Raw genomic sequence first — 26,572 nt, 5'->3', positions numbered from 1 at the left:
GGATTTGTAGTCCATGAACATCTGGAGAGCCGCAGGTTACAGACCCTTGTCCTAGAGGCCCTCCAAAAGGGCAACCTTCAGCCAGCAGGGATAGTCCTCCACTTTGGTGATAGGGAGGACAGCAAACCGACATCACTCGGCAAAGCCGCAGCTCAGTTCTCATGTCCGGGCTTACCCTCGGTTCTGCAGGTCTTCCAGATTGGAGGCGTTCCACTCTGACCCCTGCCAAGAAGGAAGGAAGAAAGAAAAGAAAGACATTAACTACGAGAATGGATGCATATTTAAGTTTAATATTTCCCCTCCTACACACACAAAATTCTAGGTGCAGAATTCAGCGCTCCTGGTAGGAAGTCGCTTGGAAACGTTTCAGAGTTAACTATGCCATGGTATAGATTTAGGCTGCAGGGGCTGGCCAACTTATGATGTTCCAGATGTTCATGGACTACAATTCCCATCAGCCCCTGCCAGCATGGCCATTGTAGTCCACGAACATCTGGAGAGCTACAGGTTGCAAACCCCTGCCCTAGAAAATGGCCTGCCGTGTTCCACACATGGGCAAGTCACCGAGCAGAGCTCAGTTCCGTCCTCTTTAGCTTCTGCCTGTGAATGAATGACGGCCTTGCCGCCCCCCCCCCTCCCACCCCCAGCAAAGGAAAGCATGCGACTGGAGGACCTTGTTGTGGGCAAGGGCAAAAAACGATCTGCCAGACCAGTCGTTGCTGTTTTGACAGTGATGCACACTGTAAGCGAGGCCTCTTTCAGGCAGGGCACAGATACATGCTGCTCCCCTAGGAATCCTGACAACACACAAGCCAGTCCTACCCCTTAATGATGAACATTGCACGAATCACTTTAAAAACTTGCAGGAAAATGTCTGTGGATAGGCCGACTGTGCGACTTAGAAGAGAACAGCTGGAGACTCATTAGCAGCCTCTAGTTCAAGAAGCCCTTTACTGTATACAGTTGTTGCCATATCTTTGTTGCCATTTCTTCCCCAATAACATGTGTATGCGTATCAGCAAGGTGGGCTAAAAACTCATCTTAGCCACTGGCTAAATGCCTATGATGTTATGGAATACTCATGAACATTCCAGCTGCTCAGGAGGGAGATCACAGCAACAGAGTGCTAGCTAGAAGCGTAGCTTTTGTGAGGGATGAAATGGGTAAGTTTGAATGGGATGGGAAGGCAAATCTTCCATCAGGGCCTACGATCAGGAAGTGCCAGGTGTGGCTATTATGAATTAAGAAAAGAGTAGAAGTTTGGATTTATACCCCCCTTTCTCTCCTGTAGGGAGACTCAAAGGAGCTTACAAACTCAATTCCCTTCCTTGTGAGGCAGGTGGGGCTGAGAGTTCCTAAGAACTAGGATTAGCCCAAGGTCACCCAGCAGGAATGTGCAGGAGTGGGAAAACAAATCAGGTTCACCAGATAAGACTCTGCTGCCCATGTGGAAGAGTGGGGAATCAAACCCAGTCCTCCAGATTAAAATCCACTTTCTCTTAACCACTACTCCATGCTGGCTCTCAGGTGAAGAGAGGAATTCTGAACAAAGTGACTGAAGGAACCTGGAGGCAGTCACTGGAGATGAACAGAAGCAGTCAGTCAGGTCAAGGTGTCTTTCCCTGGACCAACGAGGGATAACGCAGAGGCAAATGGGCTTTTGGGTTTCACGGAACTCCTCGGAAGTTCAGCAGAATTGAGCAGCCGCTGCAACTTTTTCATGGGGTCTGAGGCGGGTCGCTCACCAGGAAAACGTGGTCAAAGATCTGCGTGGGGCTGTCCATCTGGCCGAGGATGACGATCATCTCGTTATCGATGAATTCCTTGAACTCCCGGAGGTTGCACGCCATCTGCATCTCCAGCTCTGTTCGGATCTGTGGAGGGACGGCAGAGGCCGCTTTGAGACCGCCAACCAGACAGCCTGACGTGCTCTTTCTTTGCTGTTCCCTCCCACTTGCCGTCCCCTTCCCCACCAAAAGAAACAGCCAACGCATTATAAAACATATCCACTGGCCTGCTGCCTAGCAAAACACTTAAAGGAGACCAATTACCTTTTACTGATCTCTGAAAGGATCTTGGCTGAGCTTACACCACGGGACAGAAAAGAAGTCCCTTCCCCCAGGTCTCAACCGAGGGGAATGCTCATGTGAATGGAAGCAGATGGTTTTGCAGATATGTCAGGCCCAGATAACACTCAGGCTTCCAAAGCAAAACTGGAAGAGCAACTTTTTTTTTTTGGGGTGAAACTTTGGAACTGGCTTAAGAGACAACAGCAATGGAGACCTCTGTGGGGCCTACGAGAGAGGAGAGGTCCAGGTCTGTGCCAGTCTTTTCTCCTTGGCAATGTTCAATGAAGAGGCCTCTGATTTGGGACCCCCCCCCCCCACAGCCAGCAAGAAGCTGCTAACTGGGATGAAGAAGAGTAGAAGAAGAAGAGTTTGGATTTATATCCCCCCTTTCTCTCCTGCAGGAGACTCAAAGGGGCTGACAATCTCCTTGCCCTTCCCCCCTCACAACAAACACCCTGTGAGGCAGGTGGGGCTGAGAGAGCTCCGAGAAGCTGTGACTAGCCCAAGGTCACCCAGCTGGCATGTGTGGGAGTGCACAGGCTAATCTGAATTCCCCAGATAAGCCTCCACAGCTCAGGTGGCAGAGCTGGGAATCAAACCCAGTTCCTCCAGATTAGATACACGAGCTCTTAACCTCCTACACCACTGCTGCTCCTTTGAGGAACAAAGGAAAGAAAAGAAGAGGTAGTGATGGCCACCAGGCCCTACATGTGGGAAAGGGGAGAAAGAAAACTCCCTCCCTACTCTTTGGCAGCCCAGGCACCAAAATCTCCTTGAAGAAAGAGGTGCAGCAGCAGCAGAAGGGGGGTTTGGATTTATATTCCGCTCTTTTCTACTGCAAGGAGTCTCAAAGCAGCTTACAAACTCCTTCCCTTCCTCTCCCCACAACAGGCCCCTTGCGAGGTAGGTGGGGCTGAGAGAGTTCTGAGAGAACGGGGACTGGCCCAAGGTCACCCAGCAGGCTTCATGTGGCGAAGTGGGGAATCAAACCCGGTTTTCCAGATTAGAGCCCACCCTTCTTGACCACTACGCCACAATGGGGCCCTAGAAGGCAGTTCTGGAAGTTTCTGAATTGTCGCTCTGAGGGGCAGAGTGCACTGGCGAGCTGCTTGCGGGCCAGGAAGAAACAACGTGACTGTGGCCCGCACGTGCAAAATGATGTGCTTTCAATCCACTTTCACAATTGTTCGAAAGTGGATGTTGCTGTTCTGCACAGTAAAATCCAGCTGCAAAGTGCACTGAAGGTGGATTGAAAGTGCATTGTTCTGCATGTGCGGAAGGTGCCTCCGTTTAGGCGCTGGTGCTGAAAACGGGCCCAGTGTTTTGCACCCCTACCTATCCACACTGTGCCCAGCATGGGTCATCAGCAGGCCAGCTTGGGCTCACCTCCTTGGACGTGATGTTTTCCAAGTCCTTCTGCATCATAATCTCCCTCAGTTTGGTCTTAATCAAACGCTCCGTGCGCTCTCGCTCTGTTGGGCTGGGGGAAAGGAAAGGAGGCAAGGACGGCATTTCAGATCAGACAGGCTGGTTCTTGTCCACATAGGAAAATACCTTAGCTCTGAAGACTCCCTGCCTTCAAACCACTCCGCACTGGGCAATGGCTTCAGCCGGTCTTAGAAAGAAAAACAGGGTGATAGCAAGCAAACCAAAAAAAAAGAAAAGAAAAGAAAAGAAAAAGAATTCCGATCCCCGTGAGGAAAGCTATGCAGCAAAAGGCACAGGGGCTTTACATGATAACAAAGCTACCCCGGTCACCTTGTGTCTTTTCCCCCCACCCCGTTGTGGTTTGCATCAACCTGTCTGGTCTACATTGATTACAGAGGTTACTTTCTTTAAGCCAGTGCGTTTAGTGCATATGGGCTTCTTGGAAGACTAGCAGGAGATCAGAGCCACATTTATTTTATTATTTGGCTTATATCCCGCCCTTCCCCAAAGGGCTCAGAGTGGCGAACCACAGCGGTATAAACAACAAATAAGGATAATCAAACCGGCAAACATCAATAAACATAGCATCACACAATGGCAAAAAAGATCAATATCATCCATATGAAGTTTAGACATTCAAGGCACGTGATGTTATTTTACCTGGACTGTACCACTTTAAGCTCTATGCAAGAGGGGGAGTATATATGTTAATATCCACCCCCACCCCGTGGAGAAGCAACACCCCAGTTCAAAGAAAAATATCCCTTCTTCTGCAACAGGCTAGTTTTCTGTATGAAGGCTGTATGATTGCGACTTCCTCCCATAATACCTTTAAAAAAAGCTTTATCTCTTGGTTCTTGGCCTGACCATTTCGACCGTGTGCATGTGTATGAGGGGAAGGGAAGGGAAAGAGGAAAGGGCAGCCTGGGAACAAATGCAGGGAATTCCACCGGCCCTGCTTGTTTGCAGATTGTGGATATGCTTTGCAACTTGTCTGAAAAAAAAAAATGAAACAGGGATACAACACCAAGGGCATCGACATTTGACCGCTGGCCAGGTAGCCCGAGAAGGACGGGCAGATACCAGTTCAACTGCATCCGGTACCTTTATCTCCTGGTTGAGGCACGGTGGCATAGAGCAATCACCTTAGCTAGGTGTAATGCCCTGCCTTTTTCCTTTAGCCTTGGACGCCACCTTGGAATCCCACATAAAGAAAGGAAATGCCCGTGTGGCATGGGTTCTGTGGAAACAGTATCTCATATGCTGTTGGATTGTCCCTTTTATGAGATAGGTAGGAAGAAGCACATAATCCCCTTCCTGCATGGAAGTGAAGGCATTACAGATAAACAGAAGGTTATATATCTTTTAAACAGCCACAACTACGAGCTGTTGGAAGCGGTGGCTAAATTTTTAAATGGTGTTATTTTAACTCGTCGGAAGTTGTAAAGTTGTAAAGGCTGTTATTATCTTGCTAAGCTAATCTTAAACAATCTATATGCCATTAAAGGTATTCGAAATCGAATCGAATCGAAATCGAACTGCATCCAGATATCTAAGAAGAGAGGACAGCTTTGTCCCCCCTAGGCAGAGGCCCCCAGGGGGAGACATCCATTGCCTCTGGATTATTTCTAAACTTCTAACCCACCGTTCATGAGATCAGTTCATCAGGAAATCTCCTTCGCTTCTCTCTTTTTACAAGACTTTGGATTTTATGGGGTTACAGTTTAAATACTCGATAGTCCTAATCCCGTTAGTGAAATTAATGGCACTGAGATGCGGACGAGAATGTTTTATCCACTGATTTTATTGTTTTATCCAATTGAGCGTGGTAAACTGCCCGAGCCTGTATGGTAATGTATGCTACAGAGCCTGTAGACTAAACAAATCAAATCAAATACAGGCCAGCCGGACTGCAGCATTCTGGAAGGAAGGGGGTGTTGCTCCCCCTGAATCTAAAACCGGGGCAATTAAAGAAAAAGACACAGGGGACTGAAAACGACACAGGGGAAGGAGGGGGCTGCACGGCTCTGAATCCACTGACCCCCCTGCTTGCTGGTCCCTGCACACGGTTCGCCGGAGTGCAAGCGAATCTCTGGCAACTTGGCCAATCCCTCCCAGCTCTTTTGCCCCGCCTCCTCTTACCTTTCTTGGAAAGGTAACCGACTCTGCGCCTCCTTATTTGGAGTGCAGAACACAGCGAGAAGCCCAAGCTGTGGGTGTGCTCCAGTTGCCCCCGGCCTTATCATGGGCTGTAGAAAATAGCTGAGCCTAATCAGCAAGGAAGGGTATGCCAGGCAGCCGCCGCTCCAGGCTGCAAAGCCAGGGCTGCCTTCTCAGGGCAACCCAGAGTTCACGCCTTACAAGCTCTTTGGAAAAACTGCCTGACTGAACCCAAAGCAAGAGGCACAGCAGCCAGTCAGACAGGGAGGGAGGGCACAGGCAAGACGTGAAAGCAACAGCTTCTGGTGCTCAAGGTATACTTCCTCTGGCCAGGGAGGTTCTAGATAGATGCTGAAAGGCTTTTCCTTGATGAGAACATAAACACTGCCTGACTGTTTCAGAACAGATGAGTCCAGCATCCTGACAGCCAGTCTGGCATCTCTGGAGGCAGGCAAAAGGGGTGCAAAGTTGCTGTTCCCTACCAGCAACTAGCTGCTCCTGCTATGGACCTGCCAACTCTCAGAAAAAGATGAAGAAGGAGGATGAGGAGGAGGAGTAATAGTTGTAGTTTGGATTTATACCCCACCTTTCTCTCCTGTAAGGAGACTCAAGGTGACTTACAAGCTCCTTTCCCTTCCCACAAGAGACACCTTGTGAGGTAGGTGGGGCTGGGAGAGTTCAGAGAGAACTGTGACTAGCCCAAGGTCACCCAGCAGGAATGTAGGAGTGCAGAAACACATCTGGTTCACCAGCTAAGCCTCTGCCACTCAGGTGGAGGAGTGGGGAATCAAGCCCGGTTTTCTAGATTAGAGTCCACCAACTCTTAACCTCCACACCACGCTTGCTCTCATCTAAACACGGTCTGTATGAAAGCCAAGCTGGCAGTCAGATACTGTAATAATGGAAGTCGAAAAGAAGAAACAAGCAACAAACAGATCAGAAAGACATTTGCCTGTGAGTGGGCAGAGAGAAAGTTTGCAAACACAAAATCTTCACAACAGAAATAGGGATATGGAAACCAGCCAGCACAAAGGCGCTCATGCAGATAAATCTCATTGAAGGGGAGGAGTCGTGGCTCACAAAAAGAGCCCCTGATCTTCCCTAAGGAGGCAGCACGTCCAGTTAAGGTATCCCAGAAAGCAGGTTTGTGCTGAGGAAGACTGTCTTCTGCCTGAGAAAAGTTGCAGCCAGAAGATACTTTTTATAGGGCGTGGTGGGTTTTCTGGGTTGTATGGCCGTATCCCAGTAGCATTTTCTCCTGACGTTTCGCCTGCATCTGTGGCTGGCATCTTCAGAGGATCAGATCCTCTAAAGATGCCAGTCACAGATGCAGGCGAGACGTCAGGAGAAAATGCTACTGGGACACGGCCATACAACCTGGAAAACCCACACCCTAGTGATTCCTGCTGTGAAAGCCTTTTGACGATACTGGGATAGACTGACCAAGACTGTCTGACTGTATGAGGAAGCTTTATCTGTTCTTAAAAGGTAAAGTTTCCCCTTCAGTCGTATCTGACCCTGGGGTACCATTGCAAGCAGTGATTTCATAGGAAAGCCGTTTTTGTGGGGTAGTTTGCCATTGCTTTCCCTGGCTATTCTTTACCCCCTAGCTATGTGCTAGGTACTCATTTACCGACCAAGGAATGGATGGATGGCCGAGTTGACCATGAGCCAGCAGCCAGGATATCTGACCCACAGGGGGCTTGAACTCCTGACCGTGTGAGTGGCAGTGCAAGCACTTAACCACTACGCCACGCGGCTCCTATCTGTTCTTACCAGTTGCCTAAAGCCAAACGCTGTTGTGTTTTAGCAACCAGAACATATCTTGGCTACTTCTGAAGATCAAACCGGCAGCAACCCTCCAACTAGGTCAGTATACTTTGAAAAATGAACATTCTCGGCACAGATCAAGAGCCGGTATATGAATGCCCAAAGCAAGGCCAGAGTCTGTGGCTACCGAATGACGTGACAGAGGAGTTGGCATGTTCCTGGATCTACTCACACATCTGTGAAGAGGGCAGGGGAGTCCGGCCGGTGGGACTGGACATCTTGCATGGCATTCCACTCGTTGACCGAGGACTGGTCCGAGTTGATGTGGCTCTCGTAGTAACTGACCCAGGTGAGGAAAAGGCTCCCGGGGTAGTAGTTGTTGATCCGGGCCACTTCGCACGCTTTGTGAAGGCTTTGCAGGGCAGACCTGGGGAAGGAGGAGAGAATGTCAGCTGCTGCTTGGTTCTAGATAACGCAAACGAAGGGCTGCAGCACAGGGGCAGAGGACGAATCCCGAGAAGTAGGATTTCGAAAGACCTCTGCTCCTCCAAGCAGATGGGAAAGTGCTTAGAAGAATCAGGGGCATGACTCAGGTCGGGATGTCCTCCCAGAACAGGCCAAAGAGACACCAAGTCCGGCTTCCCTGAGCAGCTAGTCAGATGTCGCTGGGAAGTCACAAGGCAGGCGGGAAGGCGACCCCCTCCCCAGCTGTTTGTTCCAGTATTTGTTATTCAGAAGGAGACAGGCAGCATCTGCAGAGCTCTGCTCCACTGATTTGTTTTCAAAAGCCATCTAAGCCCCGGCATCAACCCCTTGGCCCTAAGTGCCGGAAGTTTAATACGTACTATAGGAAAAAGTATGGGGGTGTCCACATGAAGCCTTTACCGTTTGGAATAAGCATAGTTTCTAAATTCAGTCACATAACATAGCACAATTTTTTGCACATGGTAAAGCAACGGGCAGCCCCATCCAAGTCTTCTTCAAGCAGCTGGCGGCAGTGTGCCACCCTGCCACTCCCGAAGGGGATTCTTGGTGGCAGGGGGAGGCTTCCCAAGCATGAAAGCCGTGCCACTGCCGAGAAGCCCCCACTGGGGGCTTAACAGACTTATGTTGCCCAAAAGGGTGCTGGTCCCAGCTAATGGCGTAATGCACTGAATAGCCAGGAGGGAACCAACTACTGTTGGCTCCTCCCCTGGCCACGCCCCTGGCCCACCCTCACTTCACTACACTAGGGGCGCTGGGATGCTGGTATCGTTTCTGCTGCCGCGTCCCAGCCCCGGGAAGGTCCGCAACAGCAGCACACTGGCAATTTTGCCCTTCTGCCCTTCTCACTGGGACCCCTTGGCAGGCTGATGAATGCTTTTTGGGTACCGTTTGGAAGCTCACTACGTCACAACTTAAAAGGGGGCTCTGAATCTCCTGAATTGTTCCTGCAACAGGACACTCTCAGAAGCTGTCATGCCCAAACTTGCCACCCAGCAAGATTAAATCTGTCCAAGAAGCTGCCTCCCGCAAAATGCTCTGAGGTGCTTTCTAAGAGTGGGCACAGCATTGCTCCTATTCCGGGACTCAAGCTATAACTTTCACTGTGACCTAAGGAGGTCAGGCTAAAATAACCCCAAACCACCCTCTACACACATACATTTCCAGTCTACTGGAAACAAAATTATGTGGTGTGAAGGGATTGTGAGTCACCAAACGCCCAAACAAAAACCCCTTTGCAAGGACTGCCCTGCAAGGGAAGGAAATCTACCCAGGCAGCCAAGAATACGAGACTCAAGGAGCCCGTTCTTCAAAGTGCCTGAGACCCAAAGAGAGACCCTGGCTAGGGGGAAACCTCTGCTATTGTCTTTCCTCATACTTGCTTAGTGACCATCATCCCCACACTACTGAATCAGTTGCCAGGTTTTTAACAAAGGCACTTGGATTAAGGGTGAAACCTTTGTGTAAATTTTAGTCAATTGGTTTTAACCTAATTTGTATTTTACCACTTTTTATATGCCATTAAAGGTATTGTATTTGTATTTGTATTGTCTTTCCTGAGAGCCACCCATCCTGCTTTGCTTGGAGGGCATTCTGAAAGGTATTTGGCTAATTTGTGTAGCCAAAGGCTGGAATTCGTGACAACAGCCTGCGAAAGTTCTTCTTACCACATGGCTTGCACCGACACCGGCTTGAAGATGTGCACTCTGTTGTCCGTCGAGACGCTGAAGCCCCTTAAAAGAAGAAGGGACAGAGAACCATGCTTAGTAAAGAGGGGTCTGGAATGCCTGGGCAACAGGGTCAACTGGCAATCGGGCTGTACATCCCAGTGTCACATGTCGCCATGGTAGACATGGGTGCTGTCCCCAGTTTTAGGTGGTAGACCTGGGTGCCGTTGCTGGCTCTGGGCGGCAGACCTGGGCGCTGTTGGCAGCCTAGCAATCCTCCATGGGATCGGCATATGGCTTGACCCCCCCCCCCCCCCGCTATTTAGAAAAAATGAAGCCGGTGTGTGTGTGTGGGGTGTGTGGAAAGCTCAGATTTTGCCCCGGGCTCAATTTTCCCGAGATACGCCTCTGGTACTCCCGTAGTGGAGAAGAAGAATCCAGCCCTGGGTGTGGTTTGTGGCAGCCATAGCAGCCCCTTCTGAATTGGCTCTGGAGGTCTGCCACAGAGACATGGCTCTAGAGCATAGGTATCAAACTCGTGGCCCTCCAGATGTCCATGAACTACAATTCTCATCAGCCCTTGCCAGTATAGCCAATGCTCATGTTGGGAGGGACTGATGGGAATTGTAGTTCATGAACATCTGGAGGGCCACGAGTTTGACACCCCTGCTCTAGAGTACTCAGCTTCCTTGCAAGCAAGTTGGAGGGAGGCCACCTGATCCCTGGGGCTCATGTCCCACTGCCATTGGATCAACATATTTCCACCTAAATGTAACCATGGAAGTGGCAATTAATGTCAGAGCAACGGGGCTTGTTGGCGGAGGGGAGACCCCAAGGTCACAGAGTCAGGAACATCTGTATGAATGCAAAGCAGCTCTTACCCATCACCATCCAGATGAATAAGGGCGTCGCTCCAGAGCGGCAGGACCAGCCCCATTGTGCACACGCTGCTGCGAAGAAGACAAAGCAAACCGGGGGGTGGGGTGGGGTGGGGTGGGGGGGAGAAACAGAGAAAAAAATGATGAAGAGGAGGATTAAGTGGTAGAGGGCAAGAGTGCATACATTCACTTTGCTGATGCCTCTGCCCAACAGGTTTTGAAGGTTTGTGTACTGCTGCCAAAGCCTGCAACACCTGTTTGGCCAGGGGCAAGAGGTACAAAAAGAGGTACAAGTTTACCCTAAACTTCTGAAATCCCTTTCAACTTTTTTGATCGTCTGCTTCCAGCGCTCCAGTGCCAGAACCACTTAGCTTCATTAGGGGCCTTTTGGTTCTTCTCTGGGCATGCAGTGGTCACTTATTTGTTTTTTCAGATTCTCGTCAATATTGTTTCAACTGCACATTTTAATGGATTGGCTCTCCTTAGCACCTTTGGGGGCCACCGCCAAAGGGTTAACACAAAGGAAGCCTGGTGGACAAGAACCAAGACCATCTGCTTGGCAGACAGTCTCTCTCCCCCCCACCCCAATAAGGAGTGAGAGCTGCTCAAAGCTATTTGTGCGGAGCAAATGAGATGAGCTCATGGAAAAAAGGCACCTCTCTGAAAAGCGTCTCCAGGGGCCGGGGATATTTTTAGTGATGCCCTCCGCCCGCCCGACGGAGCCATCAAAGCCCCCAGCAACAAAGCTAAGCTGCGGTCTTTTTGAACGCCAAGCTGGTCACAAGGAAGGGAGGTGGAGCAACCGAGCAAAAGGCAACACACACGACTCCAGGTGAGGAGGGGGCTAGGGAGTGAGACCAGAACAGCCCCGATGGTTTCTCCAGGGTGCTGCATGAACCAGAGACGAGGCTGTGTACCCGGTTCCCTGGCAGGCTTCCAACCAGGAGCATGAGGGTGCTTTCCAGCCACTGCCTGTCCTCCCTGCTGTCTCTCAGACTTTCCAAGGTGAAGGAGTGCTTGAGGCAGAAGCATATTGGGGGGGACAACACCTGTTCTGGGCACTCTCCCCCCGCCCAGGTACTGGGCACGGGGGTGGGGCTTGGTGGCGACTTGGACAGTCACCGCGGCAGCAGGCCCCCACCCCCTGCTCCTAAGGGCCTGGGGAAGGAAGGAGGCAGCTGGTTATTTTTATTTATTTCATTTATTTTATTACATGTATGCCACACTCATTCCCAGCCAGAGTCAGGCTCAGAGAGGCTTACAAACAATTAAAACTTTGGCAAAAGGAGGAAAAGGGAACTGGCGGAAGAAAGGTTGTTATAAAATTTGCGAACGAGGCCATATTCATGTGTAAATCAGGCAAGCAAAAAAATAAACATAGGGACATCCATTCCATTGTTTTTACTGTGTTTTACAACAGCACATTAATGCAACATCACGAATAATAGATTTGCATTAACGTGTTGTTGCAAAACCCCGTGAAAACAATGGAATTGATGTCTCTATTTTTATTTTTTTGCTTGCTTGATTTACACATAAACATCGTCTCGTTTGCAAATTGTGTTATAATCTTTCTTGACCCTGGCACCCAGTCCCCCTTTTGCCTTTGGTGCTTCTGTAGTTTGTCCTTGCTTGTTATGGCAACACTCAATATCACCCAAAGGGGTTTCGGTGCCGCAGGAAAACGATTGCTTCAGGGCACACCCATTATAGAAAGAAAAATAAGAAACAGTGTTTAAATTTGAGGGGGGGGGGGGAGATTTAACTTCCAGCAAGTTTGGCAGCCCATCAAGTCTGGTGCCCAGATGTTATGGACTACAGTTCTGTAGTCCATAACATCTGGATGGCCGAGAGTTTGACACCTACATGTGATCTACATGGTCAGGTTTAGCCTGGGAATACTCAAGCAAACTCATGCACCTGCTTCCGGGTTCTCAAGGTTCTCAAGAGCCCTCCCTTCCTAGGCCCAGACCGTGGCCTGCGGACAGGCAGATTTGCAAACTGCCCTCTGCCACAAATGTGCATGCTTCTGCCACTTCTTCTTACATCCTGGACCAAAAATCCAAATTGATGCTCAGCGTAGCAGCCTCTTGAGACTGCCCGTGGTGAGCAGTTTCGAGAAAGGTAGCAGAGATTAGGAAGACGGCACATTCTGAAAGCGTGCAGGCTCCATCCGAGTGGTTTCATTCCCATTTCATTTTTCCTCTTGTGAGAAACGAACTGGCCAATTTATGTTTGCGCCGTTCTGGATTTTCTTGAAAAGGGCATATGCCTTTTTCAACTTTATTTGTGCACTGCGGCATCAACACTGCATTAAAATCCAAGAACCACCAATGACATTAAGAACAAGGCATGCAGACACCAGCATATAGAATCCCTCCCTAAACCCCCAAAGGGCACACTGGATCTTTCTTTGGACAGCCCCTGAGAGAGCCAGGATGCCATAGCAGTTTGAGCGTCAGACTACCTTTGGCACTCCAGATGTTATGGACTACAATTCCCATTGGCCATGCTGGCAGGGGCTGATGGGAATTGTAGTCCATAACATCTGGAGTGTCAAAGGTTCGCCACCACGGGACTAGGACCTGGCAGTGCCAGAACTGAATTCCTGCTCTGTCATGGGAGCTCATGGGTTCGCTTTGGCTCAGTCATACATTCTCAGCCAAACCTATTTCAAAGGATAGTTGAGAGGATAAAATGGAATAGAGAACTGTGTAAGCACCTTGGGTCCCCAGTGGTGACAAAAGTGGGCTATAAGTGAAAGTAAATAAATAAATATTCCAAAGCTTTTGGAAATAGTGACAGCAACCCCCCCCCCCCCCCCGACAGATTCAGTTCTGCTATTATTTTTGCTTGGTTAGAAAAACACAAAAAAGGATCAGAACAGCCCTTGGTTTTGGCAACCCCTGGCAGCTGTAGTGTGAATTAATTGTGTGGGGGGGGGGGGGGCGGACCAAACAAAAAGAGAAAACGCTAAATGCCAATAGCGGGGTGGGGGGAGTACAAAGTGCAAGCAAGCAATAAAATCATCAGCCAGAGCAGTTGCACAGGTGTGTCCTTTGCCAGATCGATTCTTGGAGGGGGTGGGGGTGGCTGAGCTCAAGTTCCTGTTATTAATTCCTTGTTTGAAAAAGGGAGGTGTTCTTCTCAGTATTAAGCAGGACCAGAAGGAACGACAAGTCTCATGCAACATTAAAGCAATGGTTTGGTGTTGTTTTTTTTTTTAAGGGATTGCTACCAAATTTTGCAGCTCTGTCATTGTAGCTCAGAAACATCCGTTCTGACTGCAGTTCTCCTTTGTGTGAGTTACACCCACAAGTCTCTGTTTCTGGGGCATTTTCTATTTCCTCATTGCATTTTTCCTGCTAAATTTACACAATTTCAATGTTATTTTGGCCATTTTATTGCCCTTTTCCAAGCAAGTCCTCTTGAAAATGGAGCAACCCAAACTGGGCCCAGTATGCATCCCAGCCAACCGTTTCCAAGCAGAGTACCTGTCGTTGGAAGAGAAATCCATTCCGAGGACGATGCTTTCCTCTGTGTCCTGCCGGCCGTTGGTTGAGACCACCACCATATATCGTGTGCGGTTCTGGTACGTGCTTTCCAGTCTTACAGCCTAGGAGAACAAGGAGAAGCTGTTATCAACAAACGTGTGATCAGTATTCCATGTGCCGCAAACTGACAGAAGTACTGTGCTTTAACAGCAACACAGAAATTCAAGACAAGGAACCAGTGGCGTACCTCTAATGGGGACATGTCCCCGGGCTCATGCCATTTCGTCACGAGACAAAATGGTGTGAACCCAAGCCGCCCACCGCCAAGCCCCCCCTTGCAGGCCAGCTTCTGCCCTCCCCAGGTCCTGCCCCTGGATGCCATTTAGGGCCCGGTACGCCACTGCAAGGAACCCTCTCTTCCAATCCCTGCATTTTCACCCTGGGAACCTGCAGTGCAATCAGCAAAGTTAGGTCTTGAACAGCTAAAAGCCAGAGGAAGTCCAGCACCTAGGAAAGTTTTCCAGTCTGGCCTGCATACAAACAGACTGTCTTCCAGAGCTGCTTCCCTGCTCTGTCTTACTTCTGACTCGATCTAACCCTGCAGAGAAGTCAGCTGCACACATCTGCTTTCAGTCAAGTTTGCCAGGGGAGACCTGAAAGGCTGACATACAAGGGCCTACGGAGATGCCCTCACAACTGACTGATGGCCCATCTACACTCTTTTCCACAAAAAGATAAAAGTAAATGTATATATTAATCCGCCATTTCCAGGGCCTTCTTTGTAGTGGAATGCTCCGCGGGGGTCCTAGTGCCAGCCCGATTCTTCTAGGACTGGGACTCCTGCAGAGCATTCTACGACAAAGAAGGTCCAGGAAAAGGCAGATTAATAGACACATTTACTTTTCACTTTTTGGGGAAGAGTATAGCTCAGTATTGTCTCCTCTGACTGATTATGGCTCACCACGGTCTCAGGCAGTGAAAAATCTTGGAGGATAATGCAACATGACATAAACTGGGCTCTGGTAACTCAATATTTATGAACATGTAAATGAAATAATGGCTCTATAAAGTCTAGTGCAAAAGAACTTATAAGTCATTAATATGCAATAGTAACGAGAAATACACAATCAAATAATACCAATAACAGTTTGAATTGATTGTGTATTTCTCGTTACTATTGCATGTCCACCCGGTCTTTATCGACACACAGTCTTATTTATTTATTTGATTTCTAAACCGCCCTCCACCTAGGGGCTCAGGGTGGTGAACAACAATGATAAAACAGCTTAAAACGTAAAATAAAACTGATTAGCAGCAATAAAACCCGGAACCGCACAACGTCAGATGGCGTTCCACTCTCCCCCCCTCCCTACCATTGTTGTTCTTGTGAAAATTCTTGCCTAAGTCCAGGTTGTGTGAGATCCTTTTAAACGACACGGATAGAACCAGGTCCTCTGCCCCTAAGCCACAGCATATACCCCCCCAACCCCTGCTCAGATGCCCAGGACGAATCACCTGGTAGAAAACATGACACCATAAGCAAAATAAAAATGCCCTGCTCTAGTGTTGGCCCCCTTAGCCCAGCTTGGTTGGGAAAGGGTGGAGCATAAATAAAATAAAACTAAATTGAATCAAAACCCTGCATCAATTAAATATATTAATACAAATAGTGCAAATAAATGTCCATGAAGCCCCAGATATCCTCACTGTTAAGATTCTGCTGTGCATCGTTTTCAAATGTTTCCTTACCATTGTAAGGAACTTGTTTTTTAATAAGTGAAAGCTCTAATCCTCAGCATGCTGAGATGTGACAGCTCAATCTCTCTCTCTTTTTTAGGAAATAGTGTTTCTACCTGTCAAACCTCCCCTATAGCATGCCCTAGCAGGACAGGCCAAAGATGGAAGTTATCTCCTGTATTGGCTCAGTGGTACCCAGAGGGAAAAGGCCTGCCTGGGCATGTCTCCCTGTCAGTCATTAAAGAGCATAACAGCTAGCTACGCCTTTCCTAAAACAATCAGGAAACACAAAAGCCCACCTGGGACAACCAAGTCCCGCCTCAGAACTACAGTGCACCTGGCCTGCAATTCAACAAAGGATATTCCAACTAATGCAATCAAGGTTTATTCTTCAGTGCACTAACCCTACCTTCCTTTTCCTAACTAACCCCTGGGAAGGATCACCTAATTTTGAACTGGAAAAGCCCCCAGCAGTGCGATTCAATCAACCCTCCCTAAAATCTAATCATTTTTGGACGCTCTCCGGGCTCGAGACATTTAGCCAAGTGTCCATCTTTTGTCTTCCTCCGGAGAACAAGAGTCACTGTTTGGTTGGGGAGATGAGCTCATTTAATGTTGCAAGAGCCAAATTTCCCTATAAAGTAGCTGCCCACCTTACATTCAGTGCCCAGTTTGTCCATTGTGCTGTGTGCCAGTTGCTTTAGCCCAATCTCTTTGGAGCTCAGTGCAGACATTGAACTACGCTTCTCTGGATCCCTTCTTCCAAAAAAGGTAATTATTACCCTTCCCGTAACACCCTGATCTAATCGAGACCTTTCCCCTCACCTCTTTCTACATCCTAGGTCTGTGTGAACTCTTCATGCGCTTATTTTACATTTGCATTGGTAAGTTTATTATTTTTACCCCCTTAATAAAATCATTAACCTTTCACTACGGACTCCTGCAGATTTCTTGAGGAAATCCACCTTTGTAAACTCTGGGGGCAAAGCTCTCACAGCTGAACCCACTATTTCCCCCACTGTAAAGGAGGCAGACCCCAGTATTTTGGGTAGCAGTGCTCCCCTATGTTAAATGCAACAGCACAGAAGTCATAATGGTAGCATGTGTGTGGGAGAGAGACTTCTCTATCTCGTTCTCAGCTGAGCTAGTTTTCTGTCTGGGTTGAGTCATTTTTTGTGAAGGAGCAAGCAAAGATGGCTTTCACCACCAGTGGTTTCACGTGGCGCAAGCCTTTCTGCCGCCTTATTCTTTTGCATTTTTGACCCAGGCAATCTCCTGGATCAAGGGAGTAAATCCGAGGTGTACAAAGGCATTCTGACTTCATCAAGAATTGTTACCTGGAGCTAAGCTCCCCAAATACCCCAGGAGATGCCTCCATCCCTCAACAAAACTGGAGGCCACCTTCAATTTAACAACAACTTCTTCATCTCCTTTGGAAAAAAGCAAAACGCAGCCAGCCTACAGAGCAGGAAACAGAAACTTCTTAAAAATGGAGCAGACAGACGAGGGAAGTCTGCTTCTGTGCTGCTTCCTTCCCTACTCACCAATAGTCAAGAGAAGTTCAGTCAGCGGCTGCTTGAGCCACTGGCAAGGGCTGACTCAGCACCAACAGGCTATGTATCCTGGCCCCTGACGGTGGTGAATCAGTGCTGATGTGGTATGCCAGGAAGCCTTCGTCACACAGCACAACCTGCTTCCAAGAAACCCGACGGAATCGGATTTGCGTGGCCCAAAGACAGCCCCGGATGGAGGGACGAGGCATGCCACCGACAGAGAGCGTGTCTTTGGCAGACACAGCTTAACGTTTGCAAGTGGGCTGGCTTAGCGGCTGGATATTCTTAAAGTAGCCCTAAGGGCACTTTCGCACATGCAGAATAATGCACTTTCAATCCACTTTCACAGCTATTTGCAAGTGGAGCAGTAAAATCCACTTACAAAGTACACTGAAAGTGGATTGAAAGTGCATTATTCTGCATGTGCGAAAGTGCCCAGAAAAATAACATAAAAGATGAACCAGGGCATCCCCATAGAGTGGATGTCTTGCTTATGGTATCAGGTGCTAGGGACAAGCACAAAGGGAGGACCCCAACTATAAGCTCCCCCCCCCCCCAAATTTGGCAAGTTGATGTTGGGACCAGAATGCAGGACTAGATTAACCTTTGAGGGTCCGATCCAGCAGGGCTCTTTCAATACTGATAAAGGAATCTTTATAAAGGGACATCCTGCTCTGAAGACAGTTCAAAATGAGAAATGTAGCCCATCTCTCTCTCTCTCTCTCCTCACACACACACACACGCACGCACGCGCACACGGCTCATTCTTGGCTACCGAGTTCCTTCAAGCTGCAAGCGGATTAGCATAATCTAATTTACTTTGCTAAACCAATCTGGGCAGCAGTAATTAGCAGGTTTTTTTTTTACATAGGATCACCACTCAGCAAGCAGCCGGAGCCGAAAGGCCGTCCAGCCACGGAAATGGGATTTGGTGAGTAGCAAGAGGTTGGGAACAGATTCCGAAGGATGGAAGCATTTCATCCTTCCTGCTGCTTTAATAACTGGGCTCTTTCCCCCCTTTCTACGACTGCTCCTCACAGAGCATTTGCCTCATTTGTTATCCAAACTGGAACAGGGGATAATTTTGGGGGGGAGGGGGTTGAGCACCCCAACGAACCTTGTCCTCCAATCGCCCAACTTCCATGCTCTGATTTTTCCAAAGATCATAGAGTTGGAAGAGACCACAAGGGCCGTCCAGTCCAGCCCCCTGCCATGCAGGAACACACAGTCAAAGCACTCCCGACATATGTTCATCCAGCCTGTTTAAAAGCTTCCAAAGAAGGAGACTCCACCTCCCTCCGAGGCAGCAGATTCTGTTGCTGAACAGCCTGAACTGTCAGGAAGTTCTTCCTCATGGGAAAAAAAATACAGCCCAGCTGTGTTTGCACACTGTGTAGACAGGAAGTTGCACATTTTTGAACGTCCTGTACACATCAGCACCATTTTGTTTGTTCAGTATAGTAGTGTGAGAGGCTATGTGGCGTAGTGGTTAAAATACTGGACCTGGGAGACCTGAGTTCGAATCCCCTATCTGACATGGATGATCGCTGGGTGATCTTGGGTCAGTCACTCTTTGATTAACCAACCTAGTTGCTCCATGTGAGCTCCTTGCAGGAAGGGTGGCATAAATATGGACCCAATGGGCAAACACAGCACAACCTAGCTGTCCTGACACGACTCAGTCCTAGATGAGCAACAGATTTGAGCAAGGGACAAACCACAGCGTAGTGGCAGCTCTCTGCAACATCTGGGAAGGCTCAACTCATTTGCTGGCGCCTGGTGGGCGCCCACTCATAAAAAGCCCTGACGCCGCTTTCTGCTTCCGGACTGTCAACATTTCAACGTCCTGCCACTGCTCTTCATTTTTATAAGTGATTTGCATGAGGGCAGAGAGGGAACGCCTCTCGAGCAAGCAGAGGATGCAGATCCGAGAGCGACAACTAAACACCAAAGATGCCGGTCGGGATACAAAATGCCCTTGATAGGCTTGAACAAAGAAGGCCCATAAACATCTCATTTCAACCCAGATAAATGTAAAGCCGTGCATTTACGCACCAAACAAGCACAGAAAGGGAGGCAGCTGGCTTGGCAGCAGCACCTACAGCACCTTAGCTGACCTTATGCTGGACAGGAGCCACCAAACTGATGTGGTGTCTAAAAAAGCAAATGCAATCTTAGACTGCATCGCTCAGGCCCCTTCTGGAGGACAATGTCCACTTCTGGCCACCCCTTTTCTCTTCTGTAAGGAGACTCCAAGGGGCTGACACTCTCCTTTCCCTTCTCCCCCCCCCCCACAACAAACATCCTGTGAGGTGGGTGGGGCTGAGAGAGCTCCAAAGAACTGTGACTAGCCCAAGGTCACCCAGCTGGCATGTGTTGGAGTGCACAAGCCAATCTGGTTCACTAGATAAGCCTCCCCAGCTCAAGTGGCAGAGCAGGGAATCAAACCCAGTTCCCCAGATTAGAATGCACCTGCTCTTTACCACTACATCATGCTGGCTCTCAGAACCATTGGTGAAGTGCTGGACTAGCATCTGGCAGGTCCAAGTTTGGATCCCGTTCTGCCAGTCACACACTATCAGCAATAACCTAACTTGCAGGGTTTTTGCAAGGATAAAACGCAGGTGAATGGATTGATGTAAGCCACCATGGGGAGACAGATAGGGTATAAATGAATTAAATGGGGGAAAATCCAGATCAGGACGCTTCACAGGCCTTTCTTCTGAAAGACCTAATCCTTAGATTTCGGAGGGCTCTCGTAATCAACGGACACGCTTTAAAAAAAGAAAAAGAACTTGTGCATGAAATCCTTCCAAATTCTGCCCCAAGAAAAGCTGGATTCTGAAACACACATAAATTATCAACCTGTGTGTCCATTTTGAATAATCATTGAAAGGTACAAAGTGCCTTACTTCCTGAAAACTATTTAACGTCATGCCTTGTGATCGGCGCACAGATTCTTGAGGAGCAAACACGGCTTCTGTTTTCAAGCCTATATTTACCTCCCCAAAGGCTGGAGTCTTGGTTTTCTCAGGGCAGGGTTCATTTAGATAAGCCACTGGAGAACTATGCAAATTTCCAGACAGCTTTAGTTTTGTTTAAAAGAAGCTGCAGGAAGCATGGATTTGGACTGCAACGATGCCATTGGGATGGGCACGCAGATGCCCTGCGCAATTTATTGGGCAGAAATTCCTGATCGTAACCCTCACCTCCCACTCAAGGGTCTTGATCCAGGCTGGAGTCCCGTCAAGCTATTTCCTGTTTTAAAAATGCTAATAAAATCTATTCTTGGGTTTCCCAGTGTCACGTACAGCTTGGTTACTGCAGGGAGACAACTGCAGGGAGCTTTGAGAACGTAACAGAAGCTCTGTGCAAGTACCAAGCAAAGCAAGGACAAAATACCCACTGCAGCAATCAGTTCGTGGAGTGAAGTGAATGCAGGGAAGATTCCACTGCAGAGACACCTCACCGCAACCCACAGAACTTTATGGGAACTCCTCTGAACTGTTTGGTTCCTTGAGAACTGGCTGTCATGACACAGATTATAAATTTCTGTCAGCGTGGTGCAGTGGTTAAGAGCGGGTGCACTCTAATCTGGAGAACCGGGTTTGATTCCCCGCTCTGCCACTGGAGCTGTAGAGGCTCATCTGGTGAACCAGATTAACTTGTGCACTCCAACACATGCCAGCTGGGTGGCCTTGGGCTGGTCACAGTTCTTCAGAGCTCTCTCAGCCCCATCCACCTCACAGGGCGTTTGCTGGGGGGGGGAGGGAAGAAGATTGTAAGCAAGGGAGGGGAGGGGCCCGGCATCTGGACATGGCCCACCCACCCTAGCAGAGGGAGGTGGAGGGAGTGGCATGCAAGGGAGGGAAGGGGAGGGGGCCGGCATCTGGACATGGCCCACCCACCCTAGCAGAGGGAGGTGGAGGGAGTGGCATGTAAGGAAGGGAAGAAGATTGTAAGCAAGGGAGGGGAGGGGCCCGGCATCTGGAAATGGCCCACCCACCTTAGCAGAGGGAGGGGGAGGGAGTGGCATGCAAGGGAGGGAAGGGGAGGGGGCCGGCATCTGGACATGGCCCACCCACCCTAGCAGAGGGAGGTGGAGGGAGTGGCATGTAAGGAAAGGGGAGTGAGGGAGGGTTGGCATGCAAGGGAGGGAAGGGGAGGGGGCCGGCATCTGGACATGGCCTACCCACCCTAGTGGAGGGAGGGGAGGGAGGGGTGGCATGCAAGGGAGGGAGGGGGTCTCCTTCCAGCAGTCTCCTTCCAGGAAAGAAAGGAAGGATATAAATCCAAACTCTTCAAACTCTTCACTGGGAGCTGCTGGTTCCTCAAAAACATTCTTGAGCTCTCGTGAGGGTAGAAAGTTATGATACGCCCTCTCCTTTGGATACGGAGACCCAGGAAGAAAGGCTGTTTGCTTAGAGAGCTAATATTCCGAGAGCTTAATAGTTCCGTGTCTCTGGCCCACATCCATTCAAACCGACCATCAAAAGGTGGCCCCTGCGTGATCTGAGCTCTCTAGATTTAGTGCTGCACAAAGAGGCCCCATTGTCCTGGCCCCACAGCACCCCTCTTTCTGCCTTGAGGAAGGCTAATTGATCAAATAAGCCAAAATAACAGCCCACAGAAACACACAATGTCACCAGTGATACGGCAGAACAATGATCTCTAGAGCTGCCAGCAGCTTTGATTAATGCCGAGGGCCCCCCTCACTTTGATGCTGGAAGAGCTTGGCAGGATGGGGCTACACGAGCCTCATATCGCCTGGCTTTCAGATTTGGGGGTGTGGGGGGGCAGGGCTTGGAAGCGGTCCCCCGAATCTCCAAATCTTCCACTGGAAAGCAGAAGGATTCAGCTGTGAGCAAAGAGAGCGAGGTGCCTTACCAGCCGGATATTATCTTCTGGTCGGAGAAGCATGAACATGGCTTGAAGGTGCTGCTGAAGGTCCCCTGGAGCAGAGAAGGAGGCGTCAGGAAGCAGAGCAGATGTCCCATCCCCAGTTTCCCTCCTCTGGTTGTTGCATTTACCCATTAGGCTTCCTGCCCGGCTTTCCCTTTCAGAGATAGTATGATCATGCAAGGTAGCCTGGAAACAGGGTTTCCAACCAGTCTTCACTGGACTGGTCCAGCCTGCTAGACTCTGGTCTGCCAGGGACAGTGGCGTAATGAAGGGGGGGACTAGGGCCCCCAGTGCCATTTCCTGTGGAGCCCATTGTAGGGCCACACACCCCTCGCAACTGTGCCCACCCCCAAACTTCTGTGGAGTTCAGGGAAAGGGAGCAGTTGAACCCAGTGGCGTATTTGCTTAGGGACAAGGGGTACCCTCTGTCCCCGGGCGCCACTGATTTAGTCACGTGGGGGGTGCAAAATCGCCCCCACCCACATGACCAGGAGGACCTCCTGCTGCCTTGTTGTCTTCTGGCACCCTTGGCCCCACCCATGTTGTCATTTACATGGGCGGGGCCAAGGAAGCCAGAGAACCCTCCCCAAGCCTCACTCCCTCCCAGGTGCGACTCTTCCCGGCAGCCGAGAGGAGGCGGGGGGCACCCGGAGAACGGATGTCTCCGGGTGCCATTTCCCCCTGGTACGCCTCTGGTTGAACCCTCCTCCAAGCTCCACAAGGAGCTTGAGGATGGGATGCCAGCCAGCGGGGCTCAACCCACTCCCAAACTGCAGGTGGAATTTGGGAGCGGCGCAGGCCTGTTTGCTGCTGGCCCCAGCCCGCTCAGCTGTAAACTGCAGACTGTGAGCCTGCAGTTTAATGCTCCATCTAAGCCTTGCTGAGGCCAGGAGCAAACTGAACACCGAGGCCGCACCTCCACGCAGGTGCAGTTTAAAGCTGGACCTGGGCAAGCGGAGGCCAGGATCAACTGCTCCACTGCTCCTGAACTCCACACGGAGTTTGGGGGCGGGGTGGGCCCCACTGGCCAGCATTCAACTGTGCCCCTGCTCTGAATTTCACACGGATACAGTTGTGAGGGAGTGGCTTGCAGCTGTGTGTGTGTGGGGGGGGCAAGGTGCCTAAAGCAAGCCCCAGGCGCTGTTATACAAAGCCAAACTCCACAATTAGAGAGTGCTCAGCCCTGGTAGATTCTGCATTGGCTTAGCCCAGGGAAAAATAGGCAACCCCAAGCGGGATGCTGATGGAGAAATTATGAAAGAATTGGGTACCAGCGACCAAGAATTCCGTGCACTCCCTGTGTAGGCAGGAAAAATACTGGCTAAGATGGATGCCAAACCTAGACAGGAAGTGACTAAATTCTTGTTCCTGCCTCCCTGAAACGGGGTGGAGAATCACTCACCAAGATGCCCTGAACCTGCAAGAGAAAGGCCATTTTCCTAGGCCTCTCTTGGAGACGGGAGAGTGAAGGCAAGACACACTCATCAGGAGGGATAAGATATGAAACCATTTCCACAGAGGAAGCCGCGTGTCCAAGTTCCTCCTGGCAGGGAAAGTGAGTTACCTGCATGCTTGTTGCGCCGGTGGCTGATCCGGGGAGTTGAGGAGCCATTTCCACGAGGCAGGAAGAGAGCTGCGCCTTTCACCGTGAGAAAGCTTTCACTGATGCTGCAACAGAGGAAGGGGGGGCGGGGAGAGATGCAATGAACCAAAAAGGAAACAGATTTTTGCCTGAGGAACCAGGGTGGGTTGGCCAGGGAGGGTCCTGCTTCACTGGCCTTTTCTCCTTCCGCCCCAAGGGAGGAAAACCAGAACCACAAAGCACTTGTGTTGTGTCTGCTTTCCTTTGCCGTAATGCCCCTTTGTGCGTGTACGTGTGTGAAATCACACTACTTTGCTACAGCCTATTGTGAAGCTGCTGCCAAGCAAGCAATTGAGGAGTACACCAGAGCTCTAGCAATTAGGAGCCTGCAGAGATCAAAGTGGATCCAGAGATGGGAAAGCGAGGCTTGAAGTGAGACCACCTTTGTAGGACATCCGCTGTAAGGCCAGATGACCACCACAGCCCAGTGTTGGGTGAGGGGGTTTGTGTATGATAAGGGAAGAAGAGGAGCAGATGCCTAGACCAGATCAGGACTGGGAGGCCCAAAATGAAACCATTCATGCCATTCTGCATTTTGCAAGGTGCTACCAAGAGCTACTTCCCAAGCTTCTTCAGCTGAGAAGTTGCAAATGCCCCAACCCCTTGGCCACAAAGGTAGCTCTTTTCATTCATTCATTCATTCATTCATTCATTCATTCATTCATTCATTCATTCATTCATTCATTCATTCATTCATTCATTCATTCGACTTATATAGGCTGCCCTTACCCACACTTGGGCTCTTTTGCACATGCCGAATAATGCACTTTCAGATTGTTTGAAAGTGGATTTTGCTATTCTGCACAGTAAAATCCAGCTGCAAAGTGCATTAAAAGTGGATTGAAAGTGCATTATTCGGCATGTGCAGAAAGTTCCCTGTCTTATAGGCCCTGTGAACTTATAAGAGGACCCACAGGGCCTGGGTCTCAAATGAAAGGGCATTCCACCAGATTGAGGCCAGAGCTGAGAATACAGTCTAATTTGGGGGGAGGGAGGGAGGGAGGGAAGAGGAGAGATCTCCAGTAGTTACTCGCTGAGCATAGTGCCCTTTGTGGGATGCACTGGGAGACGCAATCTTTTGATATTGTCTTGCAAAAATCTTTTTACAGTTTCCACAAATCCCATCGCCAATAATACAGAGGAAATTAATTGTTGAATGTATACCTTAAAACACAGGTGTCAAACTCACGTCCCTCCAGATGTTATGGACTACAGTCGATCTATGGCTACCAATCTTGATCCTCCTTGATCTCACATTGCAAATGCCTTAGCAGACCAGGTGCTCAGGAGCAGCAGCAGCAGAAGGCCATTGCTTTCACATCCTGCACGTGAGCTCCCAAAGGCACCTGGTGGGCCACTGCGAGTAGCAGAGTGCTGGACTAGATGGACTCTGGTTTGATCCAGCAGGCTAGTTCTTATGTTCTTATGTTCTCATGTTCCCATCACCCCTTGCCAGCATCATGCTGGCAGGGGATGATGGGAACTGTAGTCCATAACATCTAGAGGGACGTGAGTCTGACACCTATGCGGCTTAAAATAATGCCCCCCTACTGATCATGTGTTTATGGAAAGAAGGTTGTATGTGGGGGGGAGAGGGGGTTTCTCTCCCATTGTTCCTTGAGAACTGCCTAAGAGCAGTGTGCCTCCACCCACCGATCCAAGAATTAAACGTATTTTGCTTCCAAAAATGTGACGTGAAGGTCTGTAAAAAGCCCCGTCTTTCGAAAAACAACGTAGGGAGAAAACACACCCTTTGAGGTCAGCTGAGTTTACAAACAGACTTAAAAAAAAATACACACAGAAAACAAGACATCTGTAGTCTGTTGTGAAATTCATCACATCTGTCCTGCGGTTAAGTGTCTCTCTCTTCTGCAAAATTTGAGGCTTACGCTCTGCCCAAGAAGACAAGTATTTTTTTTGTTTAAAGAAGGAGTGAACCAGAAACCACACGGCTCAGGGAGCCAGATGCTCTGAGCGCTGCCAAAAGGCCCCGGTGCTCCGAGTTTTAACACAGGAAATCTCAGCCTGCCAGCACTAATTTACCCAGGAGACCGGCCATCATCTTCTGCTTTCCTTTCTGGTTAAATGTTTATTTTGCCATCTCTTCCCACAAGGTCTGCTTAGGAAGTGGGATTCAAGCATCCAGTCATTGCAAAATACATTATTTATTTGAGGAGTTGGGTTTTTTTAAAAAAAAATAGTTGATGCCCACTCCAACCCTTCCTAGACGGAAGAGAGCAAGAAAGAAGAACAAAGTGCACACAATTCACAGCACATGGAGTGTGTGTGGTCAAGTCACAGCTGACTTACACTGATCCGCATTGGGTTTCTAAGGCAGAGGTAGTTTACCACTGCCTGCCTCCGCAGCGGGTGAAAACATTCTAGTGCAGTGATGGCGAACCTTTTCGAGACCGAATGCCCAAACTGCAACCCAAAACCCACTTATTAATCGCAAAGTGCCAACACAGCAATTTAACCTGAATACTGAGGTTTTATTTAAGGGAAAAATGGTTGGCTCCAAGGCATGCATTACACGGGAGGAAGCTTGGTGATAGTCAGTGGCTTTGCTTTGAAGCAGGGGTCTTCAAACTATGGCCCTCCAGATGTTCATGGACTACAATTCCCATCAGCCCCTGCCAGCATGGCCAAGTGGTAGGGCTCATGGGAATTGTAGTCTATGAGCATCTGGAGGGCCATAATTTGAAGACCCCTGCTTTGAAGCAACCGTGCAACACTTCGAACGGGTGAATCACAACCCTAGGAGGGTTTACTCAGAAGCAAGCACCCCC

The 26,572-nt window shown here is 49.4% G+C and overlaps 1 protein-coding gene across 3 annotated transcripts in view; it reads right to left on the bottom strand.

Moving 5' to 3' along the window:
* The window catches only part of SSH2 (slingshot protein phosphatase 2), a 143,164-nt gene that overhangs the window by 20,241 nt on the left and 96,351 nt on the right, over positions 1-26,572 (bottom strand). For 2 of the 3 annotated variants that reach the window (XM_048518818.1, XM_048518816.1), the window contains 9 exons: positions 23,706-23,809; positions 22,127-22,191; positions 13,950-14,071; positions 10,459-10,527; positions 9,578-9,643; positions 7,660-7,854; positions 3,456-3,549; positions 1,746-1,874; positions 176-222 (listed from right to left, as the gene is read on the bottom strand). In XM_048518818.1, coding sequence (XP_048374775.1) covers positions 176-222; positions 1,746-1,874; positions 3,456-3,549; positions 7,660-7,854; positions 9,578-9,643; positions 10,459-10,527; positions 13,950-14,071; positions 22,127-22,191; positions 23,706-23,809 — 891 coding nt within the window. The remainder of the gene's footprint in view (positions 1-175; positions 223-1,745; positions 1,875-3,455; positions 3,550-7,659; positions 7,855-9,577; positions 9,644-10,458; positions 10,528-13,949; positions 14,072-22,126; positions 22,192-23,705; positions 23,810-26,572) is intronic. The other variant, XM_048518817.1, reaches the window with a different exon arrangement.

The sequence above is a fragment of the Sphaerodactylus townsendi genome, linkage group LG16, assembly GCF_021028975.2.
Source record: "Sphaerodactylus townsendi isolate TG3544 linkage group LG16, MPM_Stown_v2.3, whole genome shotgun sequence".
Classification (NCBI taxonomy): domain Eukaryota; kingdom Metazoa; phylum Chordata; class Lepidosauria; order Squamata; family Sphaerodactylidae; genus Sphaerodactylus; species Sphaerodactylus townsendi.
Note: the sequence above shows the minus strand (reverse complement) of the source record. Positions and strands in the feature narration are given on the sequence as shown.